The sequence below is a fragment of the Chiloscyllium plagiosum genome, unplaced genomic scaffold, assembly GCF_037043375.1.
Source record: "Chiloscyllium plagiosum isolate Xiang-an unplaced genomic scaffold, Cpla_swu_hap1 HiC_scaffold_28, whole genome shotgun sequence".
In the NCBI taxonomy this organism is placed as follows: domain Eukaryota; kingdom Metazoa; phylum Chordata; class Chondrichthyes; order Orectolobiformes; family Hemiscylliidae; genus Chiloscyllium; species Chiloscyllium plagiosum.
This window is the reverse complement of record NW_028270166.1, coordinates 14,518,399-14,537,646: the sequence shown is the minus strand read 5'-3', so window position 1 is coordinate 14,537,646 and position 19,248 is coordinate 14,518,399. Positions and strand designations below refer to the sequence as shown.

The window sequence follows — 19,248 nt, the reverse complement described above, 5'->3', positions numbered from 1 at the left end:
CTCTTACACTTCCCAATCATTTCTTTCATTCCTATAGGTTGTAGGCATTGCTGCTTTGAACAACATTTATTGCCCATTCCTGATTTCTCATGAGAAGGCAATGCTGAGCCTACATTCTGAACAGCTGTAATCCTTGGGGTGTAGGTACAGTGCTGCTAGGTAGGGAGTACCGGGACTTTGACCTGACGCTAATGATGCAATGGTGATATCAGGACTACACATGGCTTGGGAGAAAATATTCAGGTGGTGGTGTTCCCATGAATCTACTTCCCTTGTCCTGCTAGGTTGTAGAGCTGGTTGGATAGTCCTGTATAGGATCCTTTGTGAGGTGCTGTACACCTTTATAGATGGGACACATTGCTGCCATGTTGAAAGTGGTGGATTGGACAGGAGCTGCACTCAAGTGGCTTGCTTTGTTCTGGATAGTGTCAAGCTTCTTGAGTGTTGTCAGAGCTGAATCCATCTAGGCAAATGGGGAGATTCCATCACACTCCTGACTTGTGGCTTGTAGATGGTAGATTGACTTTGAGGAGACAGGAGGTGAGTTATAATTGCAGATTGTCCAGCTCTTGTAGCCAATGTGTTCATATGGCTCATTCATTTCAGTTTTTCATGGTCCCACAATGTTTATATTGAATGTCAGGGTGAAATAGTTAGATTCTCTCATTTGAGAAGGAGATTGCTTGGCACTTGTGTGACATGGCTGTTACTTGCCACTTATTTTGACCAAACTTGGACATTATGTAGTTTTGCTACATATGGACATGGGCTGTTTTGGTACCTGAGGAGCCAGGCATGATTGTGTAAATTGTACAATTAATTATCAGCAAATATCCCCCTTATTTCTGACCTAATAGTGGAGGGAAGGTCAATGATGAAGCAGTTGGCTTTGGACAATACCCTGAGGAACTCCTGCAGAGATGTCCTGGAGCTGAGATGCTTGACTTTCAACAACCACAACCATCTTCCTTTGTGCTAGATACAACTTCAACCAACAGTGAATATTCCCCTAACACCCTTTAACTTCAGATTTGTTCTGGCTCCTTATTGTCATGAAACCAGAAATTGTAAGCAAAGCACAGAAGATCTGGCAACATCCATGGAGAAAATGCAGAGTAAACATTGTCTTCAGAACTGTTTGTTTCAGATTTCCAGCAAATGCAGTTCTTTCTTTTTTAACTCCTCAATTCCAGACTCCCTCAAATGTTGCCTTGATGTTGAAGGTAAATGTTTTCATCTCACTTCTGGAATGCAGATCCTTTATCCATATTTGGGCGAAGGCTGTAATCAGATCATGAGCTGAGTGGTCCTGTCCGAACCCAAACTGAGTAACAGTGAGCAGGTTATTGCTGAATGGGTGCTGCTTGATGGCACTGTCAGTGACCCTTTCCATCACTCTAATGGTTAAAAGTGGACTGTTGCATCAATAATTGGTGGGATTAGATTTGTCCTGCTTTTTTTTTATGTCCAGGACATTTTCCACTTTGTGTAGGTGCCAGCATTGTAGCTTGGCTAAGGGCATGGCAAATTCTGGAGCACTAGTCCTTGGTGCTATTCATTGTAATGTTGTAAGGACTCATAGCCTTTGTAGTATCCAGTATCTTCAGTCATCACATGGAGTGAATCAAATTGAGAGATTATCAGCATTTATGATGCTAGGACTTCTGGGGGAGGCCGAAATGGTCAAATACTCAGCACTCCTGGTTGGAGATGGTTGCCTGATCTTTTAAACAGAGGTAAAAACTGAAATTGCTGGGAAAACTCAGCTGATTTGGCAGAATCTGTGGAGAAAGAACAGAGTTAACCTTTTGGGTCCAGTGACCCTTATTCAGAATGGAAAAAAGAAAGGTCAGCAGAAGGGCCACTGGACTCTGCTTTCTCTCCACAGACGTTGCCAAAGATGTGCAGGCTAGGTGGATTAGCCGTGGGAAATGCAGGGTTACAGGGCTGAGATTCTCCAGCAATTTCTGTCCTTATTTCTGATTTCCAGCATCTGCAGTTCTTTGGGGTTTTTATTTCCACACCCAGGTAATGTGTTGCCCCGGTCATTGAGAATGGGTCATTTGTGCAGTCTCTTCCTCCAATTGGGAGCCTAAATCACCCACCAGCATGCATCATTGGATATGGCAGAACTGCAGAATTTACATCTGATGCGTCAGTTGCTGGATCACTAAGCCTCTCTATTATACCGTGATCTTTGGTAGTATTAAACCAGAAGCTGGCTTGTTGGCGACTAGATGGTTTCAGGTTCCAGGTTTTTTGAAATTCTAAGCCCCAGTTTCAACCCCAAGACTTCACCACCTATAATTCTGCCCCCAACCAAAACAATATGAGGATTTGGTTCTCAGATTTGAAATGTTTGAACTTCTTAGTGAAAGTTCATATTTACTCCTGGTAAACAATCTCTCTTTTAAAATTATTGATGAACAGTTTCCATATAGAATCGCCAACTCAGGCCATTTCTCAGATGCTTACATCAAGAAGAAATGGGAAATAGCCTGGTACTGTGCACTTTGGAGATCAAATGACCCAAATTGGGAGATCTTAATGATATATCTTTCCTGTAGTTCCCTCCCTTGAACAGACAGTCTATATTAATGTACTTCAGTGCGTAACTTGAGGACACAAGTCTACTCATTCATCCTTTCCATTCTACTAACTCACAGGGGTCTGTTTATTTCTTTTGCAGTTACCTGACAGACATTGATCGTATTGCAGCCAGTGCTTACATCCCAACAGATCAAGATGTCTTGAGGGTTCGAGTACCAACAACAGGCATCAATGAGTATTCATTTAACATGCATCAGGTCTCGTTAAGGTAGGCTGAAATCACTTTGTGGGAAAGAGAACAAAATTGCAAGTTATTGAAGCTACAAGATCCTTGCTCAATAATATTTGCAAAAGATGTTAGCAAAATAACCTCTTTAATCGCTCTCATTTGTTTGCTAATTGTCATGAATAGAGTAAAATACATCTTTTGGAATGGAGGTCATCAATATTTCTAAAATGAAACAAACATATTGTTCAGTGATGCGATTATGTTTTATATCTAATTTTCCATGTGTCTGCTGCTAACTCACACAATAACTAAAGTATGCTTTGCTAGGGAGTTTGAAATTCAGCCCAGCAATGTAATTTTTAATGTGTTTTATTTCCACCTCTCTCCATTTCATTCCTTTTTTCCTCTCTCATTCTTTTTCTATCCTTTCTTCTAATGAGCCCCAGTTATTGGAGCCTAATCTAGCCTGAGGACAGCACAGTGGCTCAGTGGTTAATACTGCTGCCTCACAGTACCAGTGAACCAGGTTCAATTCCACCTTCAGGCAACTGTCTGTGTGGAGTTTGCATGCTCTCCCTGTGTCTGCATGAGTGTGCTCTGGTTTCCTCCCACAGTCCAAAGATGTGCAGGTTAGGTGGATTGGCCTTGGAAAATGACTTGAATTGAATTTATTGTCACGTGTACAGAGGCACAGTGAAAAGCTTTGTCTTGCGATCAATACAGGCAGATCACAGAGTTAAATAGCAGAGATAAGTAAATAATAGGTAAATAGTGGCAAAAACAAAAACACAGGTACAGGTGAATGTTAAGCGTCTGAGTCCATTCAGTATTCTAACAACAGTAGGATAGAAATTGTTTCGAAACTGGCTGGTGTATGTGCTCAGGCCTCTGTACGTTCTCCCCGATGGTAGAGGTTGTAGAGGTTGTCAAGGTGGGGTGGACTTTTGAGAATGTTGGTGCCCTTTCCTTGACAGCGGGCCTGGTAGATGGATTCCATCGATGGGAGGTTAGCCTTTGTGATTGTCTGGGCTGAGTTCACCACTCTCTGTAACCGTCTCCGATCTTGAATGGTACAGAAGCCAATGGTTTGTTGTCTGTTCATTTAGTTGGTTCACAATTTTCTGATGTGTGCGATACAAATCCACCAGGAATTTCCCATTATAGACTCAGGTTTCAATGCTGTTCTTTGGCTATGGGTAACCCATAATTAAATTTCCATAAAATTAACTGAACTAGATTTATTTAATTGATATTGGATGACGTGCTAATAAATCTCACTGGAACCACTGAGTGTGATTTAAGGAATCTAGAAATTTATCTTAGTTTTTGTTTTATTCCTTTAAAAAAGTATCAACATTTGATGCTGAACCAAATATCCTATGATTCATATTTAAAACTTGTATTTTTGTGACTAATATTAAAAGCAATAATAACTTGCATGTGTTTGGATCTTTTCTCTGGAACACCACAATCTATTGTTATGCCTGATTGAATCAGTTGTCTTCAAAATTTCTAAGTCCTTCTCTAACTCTTAGAATTGTGGATGTTGGAGGACAGAAGTCTGAGAGGAGGAAATGGATTCACTGCTTTGAGAATGTCATATCGGTTATATTCCTGGCCTCTCTCAGTGAATATGATCAAGTCCTGGAAGAGAGTGAGAATGAGGTAAGATTTCTTAAACCCTTGGGGACTACATGGTGTGAAGTTACCTTGCCAGAGACCTCTGCTTTCTTTATGGACTGTTGGGAATTAACTCCTATGTGGTCATTTTGTAAGTCTGTCTTGTCAGCAGGTATCCTGGCAGCTGACATTGTGAATCCGAAATTCGAGTGCATGCAAAATATGATTTTTCAGACTACTTGATTTTAATGGAAATTCATGGCCAACATGTTCTTGGATTCCTGCAGTGCTCTGGTAATGGGGAGACCCTTCATCAGCAATCAGGTTATTGCAAATAGCTCTTACATATGGTGCAGCTTGAACTTGGTTTAAATACAGACTTTGAGGGCATATTAATATGAATATAACTTAAGCAAATGGGAGTATGGAATGTAGTTCCTTGTCACTCCCCTTTAATATTTGAAATAGTTTTCAGTGACATTTTTTTATAATGAGGTTCCTTGACATTTTTATTGTCCATTCAATTTTATAATTGATGAGACAATGTAATTACTGGAGATCCACCCTTGTCAGTTTCACATGCATTTCATTGCAGTGACAGGTTTCCTGGCAGGGATGAGCTCAAGGCTAAATCAAATAGCCCACCATCTAATTCCTTAACCACCTCACCAATCCAAACAACTACCCATCCATGCAACCACTGAGCTAACTACCTACCCATCCCAGATCGCCGCTGTGATTAGAGTTCTTACAGCACCCTTCAGTTCATTGTGTCTGTGCAGGTCCTCAAACATCCACCTGTTTTCATCCAATCTTTCAGCATTGTAAGCTACGGAATTTCAAGTGTTCATCTACGTAATTCTTAATTGTCTTGAGGGTTCTTGCCTTGATGCCCCTTTAGGCAATGAGTTCCAGATACTTATAACCAGGTGAAAACATTTTCCCTCAAATCCCCTCTGAACCCACTTACTACTTAAGTTAAAACTGTGACACCTGCTAATTGACCTCTGTATTGAGGAGAAAGGTTTCTCCCTATATACCTTGCTTATGCTCGTCAGAACTTTTTACACTTTGTAATGTATTATCATTATTTACAAACTTGGTTCCTGAAGTAGAGACAAATGGATTTTTGATTTGCATGTCTTATTTTATAAAGATACAATCAAAGCCATTTGAGACAGAGTTAAAGACAACCTGGATGGCTTTCTGTGTGGGAAATTGTGTCTCACTAAATTGATTGAGTTTTTTGAAGAGGTGACAATGAAGACTGATGAATGTAGATTGGTAGATGTTGTCTATATGGACTTCAGCAAAGCGTTTGACAAGGTAGACTGATTAATAAGGTGGGACATGGGATCCAGGAGGACCTTGCCAATTTCCTACCAAATTGGCTTCAAGGTAGGAGTCAGAGGGTGATGGAGGTAGAGGGTTGCTTTTCAGACTGGAGGCCTCTGACCAGTGCATAAAGGAGGTATGGTTAGTAAGTTTGCAGAAGGCACCAAAATAGGTAAGGAAATGGATAGTGAAGAACTTTACCTCCGAGTACAATGGGACCTTGATCAGATGGATCAATGGGCTGAGATTAATTTAGATAAGTGTGAGGTGTTGCATTTTAGGCAGGACTTATACAGTAAATGGTCAGGCACTGGGAAGTGTTACCAAATAAAGAGATGTAGAGTTTCAGGTGCACCGTTCCTTGAAGGGAAAGTTGCAAATAGACAGGGTAAGTCAAGACGGTGTTGTGAGCTATATTAAATCTTATAAATACTCTATCAATGTCCACATTAAGAATGACAATTCAGTTTCTTGTGAATTATCACTTTAAGTCTCCATAGTTCCATCACACCTCTCGTCAGCAAAGATCATTAATGAAGTCATCTATAAATTTTCCTAGATATTGTCCTTTTTCTGTGGAATCTTGTTCTTTCAAGAATTTTATTAGTTCTAAGGTTGAACTAATTGTCAAATGATTTCAGTATCTCTTTGAACACATCTATCTTTTCTTTTACAAGCAATTGTTATGGACTAGGCCAGACCACTCAAAACATTCTTAAGCAGGCAGCCCAGACCATAACTTTGGCAGTTTGTTTTGGTAAGTGTACAGTGAAAGTTACCCAGAATAAGATTAACTACCAGGTTTTAAAACAGGCAAAAATTTATTCACAAAATTACACAATGAAAAGAAAGAACAGAATAAAGAATCCCTACAGAACTCAGTCTGTCCAAACTAGACTTAATTATGCTTTGCGAATATACACAACAGTCCCAATAAGCAAACCCCTAAAACACAGTAAAAATGAAACAAAGACTTACAAGTCAAAGTTAGAAGGGCAGAAGGTAAGAGAGTCTAGCAGCCTGTTTCCACACAGCCTACAGGAGAACTCCCTAACTAGTTCTGGACTGAAATGACCAGCTAGAGAGCAGACCACGCCCCCTTGACTTATACAGGTTACTTCTAAAAACATAAAAGCTTTGCCCTAAAGTCTCATTTGTTTATGTAAAAACAAAATGGCCTTTCACCTCTATAAATCAAACCCAGCCGTTTCAGAACCCAGCCTGTTTATGACCCCCCTGGAAAACCAAGGACGCAGTAGCCTTGAGAAAAGGAACAGCTTTTAGAAAAAAGGACCAGCTTTGTGAAACCTCCCCCCTTTTAAAAAAGAATGACCTATCAATATCAAAAGATGGCTTCATTTTTCAAAACCATTCAAAAACAAACTGGTTATTGGTCTAAAACACACCTATACACAATACGATTAACATTCAAACATGCACAAGGCTTTGTGTTATCCGTTGTGGCTCATACTGGGGCAGTGGTTAACACAGTTTTTAGGCTGTCTAATGCCTTTTGATAGTCTGCTGTCCACTGAAACATCTTGCCCTTTTTTAACAATTTGGTGACTTAAGCAGCCACACTGCTCAAGTCCGGCACATACTTTCGGTAAAATCCACTCAATCCCAGAATCCGTAATACTGCCCTTTTCATCGACAGTGTGGGAAATTCCCCAATTTATTTCATTTTCGCATCCCATGGGACCATTTGTCCATGTCCAGTAACATGGCCCAGGAAGGTAACTTAGGCTTTGGCAAATTAACTTTTATCTAGGTTTACTACCAAGCCTGCCTTCCAAAGTTGATCGAACAAATCCGATAAATGCTGTAAATGTTCCTTCCATGAGTGACTATGAATCACCAGTTCATTAATGTAAACAACAGTTGGGTAACTCAGCAATGACCTTGTTAGTCAGTCTCTGAAATGTGGCTGGAGCATTTTTCAACCAAATGACATTACTTTAAACTGATACAGTCCATTTGGCGTTAGGAAAGCTGGAATTGCCTTTGCTCTCTCTGACAGAGGTACTTGCCAGTAACCTCTGAGCAATTCCAACTTAGAAATGTAAGTTGCTTGTCCCACTTTTTTGACACAGTCCTCCAACCGCGGAATTGGATATGCATCAGTCTTTGTAATGGAGTTGACTTTGCGATAGTCCACACATAACCGTTGGGTACCATCTGGCTTTGGCACCATGACTGTAGGTAAGCTCCATTCAATGTAACTCACTTCGATTATGCCATCTTGGAGCATGCACTCTATCTCCTTCTGAACCTGTGCCGACGTTAGAGGATCATGCCTAGAAGGATGTTGCTTAATCGGAACAGCGTCTCCTATCTCTACATCATGCACAACTAGGTCAGTACTTCCCCATGTGATAGTAATATTAGGTAATATTACTATCCCCATATGATAGTAATATTAGGTAATTTTGATTTTCTTGTGGAAGGTAACTCAATGAGTTATCCCAATTTTTGACAACTTCCTCATTGTCCAGTTTGATTTGAGGAATGTCCGATTCAGAATCCTCTGAACTTGGTTCTTCCTTCTGTGCTGTAATCATGAACACCTTCTCCTCTTGCTTTCCTTCCCTAACAAAATACCTTCTGAGAATATTCACGTAAGGACTGTCTGGAGTCCTTATCAGCTAGTTCACCTCACTCAACTTCTTCTCAATTTGATAAGGTCCACTAAACCTGGCTTCAAAGGTACACCTATTACTGGAAGTAACACCAATATCTTATCCCCAATTGCAAAATTGCGAATTTGTGATTTCTTATCGGCTCCCTGTTCATTGTGTTCTATGATACTTTTAAATGCTGTCTAGCCAACTCCCAGCTCTATTTAATTGTTCTCTAAAATTTGACACATAATTGAAATGGGTGACCTCTGAATTCTGACTTATTAATTTCTCTTTAATCAATTTTAATGGTCTTCTTACTTCATGCCCAAAAACTTAATTCAAATGGACTGAATTTGGTTGATTCATTTGGTGCATCTCTGATCGCAGCAAATACAAATGGAACTCCCTTATCCCAATCATCTGGATAATCCTGACCATAAGCCCATAAGATGGTCTTTAATGTTTGATGCCATCTCGCTAACGGTCCCTGCAATTCTGGATGGTAAGCAGTAGATTTTAATTGCTTTATTCCCAAGTTATCCATAACCTCCTTGATAGTTTGGATGTGAAGTTTCATCCTTGACCTGACTGGATCTCTATTGGTAGTCCGTATCTAGTAAAAACAATTTGATTAATTTTTCTACAACCGTTTTAGTTGTGATGTTGCGTAATGTGATTGCTTCTGGAAATCTAGTCGACACATCCATTATTGTTAATAAATACTTATTCCCACTTTTTGTTTGAGGTAGGGGACCTACACCAATCCAGACTCTTGTGAAAGGTTCCTCAAATGCTGGAATAGATATTAAAGGTACAGGTTTTATTACTGCCTGTGGTTTTATGGTTAGCTGACATGTATGACACATCTGGCAAAATTCAACAACATCTTTGTGTAGTCCAGGCCAGTAAAAATGTCTTTGTATTTTAGCCTGTGTTTTCCTCACCCCTAAATGACTTCCAAGTAGTAGCTCATGCACCACTTGCAGCACGTCCTTTCTGTACCCTCCTGGCAAAACAGTCTGGTGAACTTCTGCCCATTTCTCATCTGCTTGAATGTGTCATGGTCTCCATTTCCTCACAGACATAATTTGGTAAGTAATAACACACAGCGATGCATTCACTCTCCTCTGTATATGCCTTTTGATATAATTGTTTTAAATCCTCATCTTTTTGCTGCAACTCAATAAGCTTAGCAGAGCTAAAGATACTTGCATGTTTACCTATTTGCTCCTGTTCTGTCCCACTTATCTGATCAAAAATGTTCCTGATAAAGCTATGTCAGCTTCCTTATCTGTGCCATTTGGTCTCTCCTGCTTCAGCTTGTGACTCTGTGCTCTTGTGACTACACAATCTGGGAAGCTCCCTGGATAAACATCCTGCATTTCTTCCGTTGTTTGAGTCTCCACGGTTTTCAACTATAGTAGGCAGCATGCCTACCAGTGAATCAGCTATATCATTTGCAAGGACAAATTGTATTCCTGGAGCTGAGTTTGTCCACTACTCCTACCACAAATTCTCCACTCTTCTCTGGACACTCTAGCCTCACTTTACATAATTGAGCACTTTTTGTCTCATCATGAATTCCTGTTAACAGCACCTTTTCTGGCATTAGTCCCTCAGGAGTACATATCTTCTCATCCTTCAGCATCAGAGGCTGAGAGGATCCTGTGTCTTTTAATATTGTAACCTCTTTACCTGCTACTTCTGGCCTATGTGAATAAGCTCTACCATCATGTGTATATTTTTTAAGCAGATCTGGCACTTCCTCCTTAACCAACCTAATATCATCTTGTACACTCTGTGGCAGTTGTCTAACTTACCTTATGCTTTATGTTACCAGTCCAACAAAACTCCCAGGCTTGTCCAGTTTTCCTACATCGGGCTTTCTCCTAGTCCACCAACGGTGATTTCGTGTGGCCCACTTTATTATAATGAAAACGCTGGAGCTTTTTAACTCCTTTGTCCCCCGTCAAGGGTTTCTTTTTACCCTGTCGTAAGTTCTTCTTATGATCTTCACCGAGATCTACCTTTCCCTTTCCACATGAGGATTTCTCTTTGTGCCAACTTGTATCCTTCATGGACTGAAATTGATTCTGGAAGCCAAACCATGTTTTATGGACCAGCTTGTAATCATCAGCCACTTCAGCTGCTAATCTCACTGTTTTAACTCTCTCCTCTTTCACATGAGTTTGTATTACTTCCTCGCTAAGGTTACCTTCAGCTTTTATTTCCAGCCTTTTAAGCTGACTTTCCTTTATGAGTGCTGGAAGAGCACAGCAGTTCAGGCAGCATCCGAGAAGCAGTAAAATCGACGTTTCGGGCAAAAGCCCTTCATCAGGAATAAAGGCAGCGAGCCTGAAGCGTGGAGAGATAAGCTAGAGGAGGGTGGGGGTGGGGAGAAAGTAGCATAGAGTACAATAGGTGAGTGGGGGAGGGGATGAAGGTGATAGGTCAGGGAGGAGGGTGGAGTAGATAGGTGGAAAAGACGATAGGCAGGTAGGACAAGTCATTGGGACAGTGCTGAGTTGGAAGTTTGGAACTAGGGTGAGGTGGGGGAAGGGGAAATGAGGAAACTGTTGAAGTTCACGTTGATGCCCTGGGGTTGAAGTGTTCCAAGGCGGAAGATGACGCATTCTTCCTCCAGGCATCTGGTGGTGAGGGAGCGGCGATGAAGGAGGCCCAGGACATACATGTCCTCAGCAGAGTGGGAGGGGGAGTTGAAATGTTGGGCCACAGGGCGGTGTGGCTGATTGGTGCGGGTGTCCCAGAGATGTTCCCTAAAGCGCTCTGCTAGGAGGCGTCCAGTCTCCCCAATGTAGAGGAGACCGCATCGGGAGCAACGGATACAATAAATGATATTAGTGGATGTGCAGGTAAAACTTTGATGGATGTGGAAGGCTCCTTTAGGGCGTTGGGTGGAGGTGAGGGAGGAGGTGTGGGCGCAGGTTTTGCAATTCCTGCGGTGGCAGGGGAAGGTGCCAGGACGGGAGGGTGGGTTGTAGGGGGGTGTGGACCTGACCAGGTAGTCACGGAGGGAACAGTCTTTGTGGAAGGCAGAAAGGGATGGGGAGGGAAATATATCCCTGGTGGTGGGGTCTTTTTGGAGGTGGCGGAAATGTCGGTGAATGATTTGGTTTATGCGAAGGTTGGTAGGGTGGAAGGTGAGCACGAGGGGCATTCTGTCCATGTTATGGTTGGAGGGGTGGGGTCTGAGGGTGGAGGTGCGGGATGTGGACGAGATGCGATGGAGGGCACCTTTAACCACTTGGGAAGGGAAATTGCGGTCTCTAAAGAAGGAGGCCATCTGGTGTGTTCTGTGGTGGAACTGGTCCTCCTGGGAGCAGATATGGCGGAGGCGGAGGAATTGGGAATACGGAATGGCATTTTTGCAAGAGGTAGGGTGGAAAGAGTGTAATCCAGGTATCTGTGGGAGTCGGTGGGTTTGTAAAAAATGTCAGTGTCAAGTCGGTCGTCATTAATGGAGGTGGAGAGGTCCAGGAAGGGGAGGGAGGTGTCAGAGATGGTCCAGGTAAATTTAAGGTCAGGGTGGAATGTGTTGGTGAAGTTGATGAATTGCTCAACCTCCTCGCGGGCACGAGGCGGCGCCAATGCAGTCATCAATGTAGCGGAGGAAGAGGTGGGGAGTGGTGCCGGTGTAATTACGGAAGATTGACTGTTCTACGTAGCCAACAAAGAGACAGGCATAGCTGGGGCCCATACATGTGCCCATGGCTACCCCTTTGGTCTGGAGGAAGTGGGAGGATTCAAAGGAGAAATTGTTAAGGGTGAGGACCAGTTCGGCCAAACGAATGAGCGTGTCGGTGGAAGGGTACTGTTGGGGACGTCGGGAGAGAATAAAACAGAGGGCTTGGAGGCCCTCGTCATGGCGGATGGAGGTGTAGCGGGATTGGATATCCATAGTGAAGATGAGGCATTGGGGGCCAGGGAAACGGAAGTCTTGGAGGAGGTGGAGGCCGTGGGTGGTGTCTTGAACGTATGTGGGGAGTTCCTGGACTAGGGGGGATAGGACAGTGTTGAGGTAGGTAGAGATGAGTTCAGTGGGGTAGGAGCATGGTGAGACAATGGGTCGGCCAGGGTGGTCAGGCTTGTGGATCTTGGGAAGGAGGTAGAACCGGGCAGTGCGGGGTTCCCGGACTATGAGGTTGGAAGCTATGGGTGGGAGATCTCCTGAGGTGATTAGGTTCTGTATGGTCTGGGAGATGATGGTTTGGTGATGGGGGGTGGGGTCATGGTCGAGGGGGCGGTAGGAAGAGGTGTCCTCGAGTTGACGTTTGGCTTCAGCGGTGTAGATGTCAGTGCGCCAGACTACCACTGCGCCCCCTTTATCTGCTGGCTTGATGGTGAGATTGGGATTGGAGCAGAGAGATTGGAGGGCTGCACGTTGTGAGGGTGAGAGGTTGGAGTGGGGGAGGGGGGGTAGACAGGTTAAGGCGGTTAATGTCCCGGCGGCAGTTGGAAATGAAGAGGTCGAGGGCAGGTAATAGGCCAGTGCGGGGTGTCCAGGTGGATGCAGTGTGTTGGAGGTGGGCAAAGGGGTCCTCGGAAGGTGGGCGGAAGTCCTGATTGTGAAAGTAAGCTCGGAGGTGGCGGAAGAGGTGTTCGACGTCACGGCGTGTATTAAATTCATTGATGCGTGGACGGAGGGGGATTAAGGTGAGTCCTGTGCTGAGAACGGATCGTTCTTCCTCAGTGAGGGGAAGGTCTGGAGGGATGGTGAAAACTCTGCAGGGCTGGGAGCTGGGACCTGGTGTGGGTGTGGAGCTGGGAGTGGGGGCAGAGCCGGTAACTGCAGCTTGGTTTTATTCACCTTTTGCAAAACTTCCAAAGTCACCGCATGCACTTTCAGAAAACTCTTGACAACTGAAAGAGCCATTAGTATCCCAAGCTTTGTCTACCCACCCAAACCAACACCCAGAATAAAGACACTAGCATCTCCACTTGCTGTTTAAAATCCCAAAAAGAGCCCCCAGTCTGTTATGGACTAGGCCAGACCACTCAAAACATTCTTAAGCAGGTAGCCCAGACCATAACTTTGTAATTTATTTCTGTAAGTGTGCAGTGAAAACTACCTGGAGTAAGTTAGATAGGTTGACTGCCAGGTTTTAAAACAGATAAAACTGTTCACAAAATTACGCAATGAAACAGAAAGAACAGAATAAAGAATCCCTACAGAACTCAGTCTGTCCAAACTAGACTTAATTATGCTGTTGTGAATATACACAACAGTCCCAATAAGCAAACCCCTAAAACACAGTAAAAATGAAATAGAGGCTTACAAGTCAAAGCTAGAAGAGAGTCTAGCAGCCTGTTTCCACACAGCCCACAGGAGAACTCCCTAACTAGTTCTGGACTGAAATAACCAGCTGGAGAGCTGACCACGCCCCCTTGACTTATACAGGTTACTTCTAAAAACATAAAAGCTTTGGCATAAAGACTTGTCTGTTTACACCTCTGTATCAAACGGTTTCAGAGCCTGGCCTGTTTATGACCCCTCTTGGGAAAAAACCAAGGACTTCGTATCCTTGAGAAAAGGAACAGCTTTTAGACACTATAATATCTGCTCTAATCACAATTGTGCGCAGAATTGTATTTACTTGTTCAGCTTCTGACTTAGTATTCAGTTTAGAAGCTATTCTACATCTCCTGTTTTGTCTGCGCTGTCCAATTTTGTGTTCTGTTTGGCCCATTTTGAAATTAAATCTTCCAGGGAGCACCATTTCTGATGCTATGCTCTTCTAATGCGATAAGATATTTTAATGTCTTTAAAGATTTCTGTATTGCAGTAATTGAGGTTTACTTGAACATGGCTGTCCTGGAGGATTTTTCTGCTCTTTGCACCTTTTAATGGAGGATTCTACACTTTTGTAGCTGTACGGGAAGATTCCTGACTTTCACGGTTATATGTTTATCTGCCTTTTGTGGCTTTTCTGGAGGTTTTCCTGCCTTTCCCAGCTGTACTGTAGTCTTCCGAAATGGAGTAATTGGCCTGAGTGTAAAAATGGCTGTGAAACTTTCAATAAAATCAGAGCAATACTTCTTTGCATAATCTAAACACCTGAGGACATCTTTTGAGGTTTTAAATTTCATAGGTGTTGATTTCAGTGAATGGATTCTCAGATGTTTGATTCTGTCCTGCACTGTGATTATATGGGCAGTGCCATCTTTGTTCCACTGCCAAGCTGTGTCTGTGTACTTGTGTGCTGCCACTATGGGAAGTCTAAAGGCAGAGTAATCAATGTTGAAGAAATTCCTCATGTCCACAAACCCACTTCGATATAGAAGGCATCGTGTTCTGCACATACTATGGCAAAACAGCCAAACTGAGCTGAAACTTATTTTTAAAATTCTCATTCTTCTAGCCTGAAAGCCTGTGTTATTTAAAGATTCCCCTTTACACCAGGTTTTGACTTAGCCAGTTTCCAATGTTTGTTCACTCACTGGCTGAACTTGGACTCAGCACCCCTCCCATAGAACCACACCTCATGATGCAGCCTATATCTCTAGTTTGGAGCTGAAAATTTCTTCTGTTTTAGTCCATTTGTTATCAAATCTGAAATTCTTTGTGTCATTCAATTTTGGTGTTGACACAAGATCACTTTGGAGTTTGCTGTCCTCAGCAATCTGAAGTTTCGATTTCCTTTGCCCTCTTCTGTGTTACCAGCCTGTTTCCCTCATTGAGTTGGGCGCTGCTAAATTAAATCTTTTAGATCCCACATTGATCAGCATATTGTACTGGATGCCATCTATATCTTCCAAATACGAGGGTTCTTTAGGGGCTCACGTGGTCTATGTACATGTGAGTAGCCAATTTCTGATCTAACGAGAAGAGTCATGTAGAACAAACAAGATGTAGATCATTGCATTTCTGCACCTGTGTACCAGTATTAGCTTAGTTTCTACAGTATGGGAACAGGTCCTTCATTCCAACAGGGCCACGCCGATCCTCCGAAGTGTAATCCACCCGGACTCATTTCCCTACTCTATATTTACCCCTGACTAATGCACCATGGGCAATTTAGCATGGCCAATTCCCCTGACCTGCACATCTTTGGATTGTGGGGGTAAACAAGAGCACCCAGCAGAAACCCACAAGACGCAGGGAGAATGTGCAAATTCAACACAGTCACCCGATTGGAATTGAACCTGAGTCCTTCGCGCTGTGAGGTAGTAGTGCTAACCACTGAGCCACCATGCTATCCAGGTTATAAACATAGGCTTGACATGCTGCAAACGCTGTTGTGCCATTCCATAGTTCTGACCCCTACCAGATCCTCCTTTATTCTCCCACCAAGCCTTCATGGCATCATCACAGTGCATGGTCCTTATTGAACTCAAATAATTATTAACCCTTCCACATTTATGGATAACAAAATGAAAGGGGAGCAATTTCAATTGAAATTTGAAAGTATTCTCTATTTGATCTGAGTTTTCTTTGTTGCAGAATCGAATGAAGGAGAGTCTTGCTCTTTTCCATTTTATTTTGAAGTCTGACTGCTTTGTGAATTCATCAATGATTCTTTTCTTGAATAAAAAGGATATTTTGGAAGAGAAGATTCTTAGATCACATTTAGGAGACTATTTTCATGAATTTGATGGTAAGTAAATAAATAACTTGGCTTTTTCTTCCTTTCTTTATGTAAGTCCTCGCTGTGTAATTGCTTTGCTTTTATTAAAATAAGTCGATATTTATGCTCATTGAGATGAAAGTGAAAGATGTCCTACTGAATGCAGAGAGCATGGCACATATGAAGAGACATGGGAGTGGGCAAAGGCATAAGTTGGTAGGAAGGAAATATAGGTAATGGACTAGAAGGTCTAATAGTTTTTAATCTACTGGAATAATGTCCCAAAGAGTTGAGATGAGTCTTTTAGGCATCTTCTGGGGCTGGCAAGGTATGATTCAATCGCCTCCCTACCAACTCCAGAGTAAAAATTGTGAGCAACAGTGCCTTTTATATTGAAGTGGGTTTGTGGTCTTGAGGAATTTGCTCAGCATTGAAAATTCTGCCTTTAAATTCCCAAGCAGCTTTACAGTGTTTGGATGGCTATTTCAGAAATGTCCCCATTATACCTCCTTTATACAATACTCCTAACTGAGAACTGAAATACAATTAAGGCACTTTTGTGGTAACTTCTAGTCATCAATCACTGGAGACTGAGTACAGGTTTATGATTTGGTTTATTCAAGCAGAGCAGGGTGAGTATCAACACAGTTAGATCAGCACAAGACTCTGAAGGATACAGAAAGAATGAGAAACTTTCGCCACAGGCATCTCCTTACTCCAATTCCAGTCTTGCTTCAGACACACATAAGAAACAAACTGTCTATTCTAGGTCCATTGCTGTTTTCCCCAGTCCTTATCAATCTCACACCCTCGTCTCTATTTGGAGATGCCAGTGTTGGACTGGGGTGTGCAAAGTTAAAAATCATACAATACCAGGTTATAGTCCAATAGGTTTATTTGGAAGCACTAGCTTTTGGAGTGCTGCTCCTTCATCGGATGGTTGTGGAGTATAAGATCGTAAGACACAGAATTTATAGCAAAAGTTTACAGTGTGATGTAACTGAAATTATGTATTGAAAAAGATCTGGATTGTTTGGTAAATCTCTCATCTTTTAGAATGAACATGTTGAGCTCATACCTTAAATGCATTATCTGGGCCGACATGACACCAATTGTTAAAATTCACTTGAGAATGTAACTTTTAAATGTTCTGCGATTTACATATGAAAGAACTGAATCAACATGTTCATTCTAAAAGACGAGAGATTTAACAAATAATCCAGGTCTCCAAATCTCCCCTTTCAGGAAGGCAAGGAATGTTTTTGTTAACATTATCTCCTATTTGTACAAGGTTCCTAAATGTTCCTGCTGTCACTAACCTCTAGGATACATAAAGTTCTTCTGGTACAAGGCTCATTAATTGATGTCTGCTCTTTACCTTTACTATAGCAATCTCCATTTAACCTTTATAGTCTAAATTCACTCTAACAGCACTGAGAGCAGAATTAAATTGTAGGAACTCCATGGTATCCTTTTCTTTTCAGAAGGAATGACTTTTAATCTGATGCCAAGGTGTGTATATAAAATATATAATATTATACACATACTTTATACATTGCAGAGGTGAGGACTACCTGGAATAAGGTAGTTTTAACAATATCAAAAATTGTAGAATACCTTCAGTGTGGAAGTAGGCCATTCACCCCATCAAGTTCACACTGACCCTCTGAAGAGTATACCACTTGGGCCACCCTATTCCTGTAACCCTCATTTCCCATGGCTAGTCTACCTAGCCTATACATCCTTGGACATTATGGAGAATTTAGCATGGCCGATCCACCTAACCTGAACATCCTTGGGCTGTGGGTGGAAGCAAGAGCACCTAGAGAAAACCCAAGGAGAATGACTGACTGTCTGGAAATTACACAATTGTTCAAGGGTGGAATTGCACCTGGGTCCCTGGTGTTGTGAGGCAGCAGTGCTAACCACTGAGCCACCGTGCTGCCTCTGATTGAACAGAAACAAAACAATTTAAATAGAAATCCATCAACAATCAGAGTCTGAATCATTCAACAAAGGCAAGAATTTATGGATCATAAATTAATCGTTTTCTGGGATTGTGGAGCAGATGTTAGTTTATTCCATCGTTTACCGCCCCTGTTTAGATAGAGTAAAGCTCTCTTTACACTGCATCCAACAAGCAGTATCAGGACAGATTTGGCTCAGGGTTAGAAGCAGAGTAATGTGCCACCTCCTCTTTTAAAATGAAAGTAAACATCCTAGCTGACATATGTGAACAATAGGGACTGATGTGTCAGCCTCCAGTTCCATCTAGAAGGACAAGGGCAGCAGATACATGGGAACACCACCACCTGCAAGTTCCCCTCCAAGCCACTCACCATCCTAACTTGGAAATATAAGGCTGTTCCTTCACTGTCGCTGGGTCAAAATTCAGAAGTTCCCTCCCCAATGGATCGTAAGTCAACCTACAGCAGATGACCTGTAGCAGTTCAAGAAGGCAGCTCACCACCACCTTCTCAAGGGCAACTAGGGACAGGTACTAAATCCTAGCCAGCCACATCCCACAAATGATTTTTTTTTTAAATTGAAAGGTTGTGATAGTAACTTGTTGTTCCATTTGATGCAGATGGCCCTTTCTCTCCAAGATCTGGGTTCTTCCAATTTTGGGCTCTTATGATTAGATTAGATTCCCTACAGTGTGGAAACAGGCCCTTCGGCCCAACAAGTCCACACCAACCCTCCGAAGAGAAACCCACCCAGACCCATTCCCCTACATTCACCCCTGACTAATGCACCCAACTCTACAGGCAATTTAGCACGGCAAATTCACCTAACCTGCACATCTTTGGACTGGGAGGAAACCGGAGCACCCGGAGGAAACCCACACAGATACGGGGAGAATTTGCAAACTCCACACAGTCGCCCAAGGCTGGAATCGAACCTGGGTCCCTGGTGCTGTGAGGCAGCAGTGCTAACCAGTGAGCCACCGTGCCGCCCGTATGCTTTCTTAATTTTTATTGCTGCACAATTGGCAGCTGTGGTACCCTGAGCCTTAAGCAGTGGAGTTCACTTCCTAAAACTCCATGCTTTTCTCTCATTTCCCCTCCTTTTAAGGCGTTTCTTAAAGCCTACCTTTTTCTCCAGGTTTCTAGTTATCTCTCCTATTGCCTCTATATGTGATTCGGTGTAACATGTTTCATTATATTCCTGTGAAGTGCCTTGGAAAAGTTTACAATATTAGAGATACTGTATGTTGTTCTTGAATCAGCAACAACATTCATAGGAGGACAGCATTGCTATTTCTTTGCAGAATAGGTTGTTTCTGCAACCGTGTAACCATTCAGAA

The 19,248-nt window shown here is 42.5% G+C and overlaps 1 protein-coding gene across 1 annotated transcript in view; it reads left to right on the top strand.

Annotated features, from left to right (window-relative positions):
* LOC122565385 (guanine nucleotide-binding protein subunit alpha-14-like) overlaps positions 1-19,248 on the top strand; it is a 92,723-nt gene that overhangs the window by 66,758 nt on the left and 6,717 nt on the right. The window contains exons 4-6 of the mRNA XM_043721313.2: positions 2,690-2,818; positions 4,315-4,444; positions 15,818-15,971. Of these exons, the coding sequence (XP_043577248.2) occupies positions 2,690-2,818; positions 4,315-4,444; positions 15,818-15,971 (413 nt within the window). The remainder of the gene's footprint in view (positions 1-2,689; positions 2,819-4,314; positions 4,445-15,817; positions 15,972-19,248) is intronic.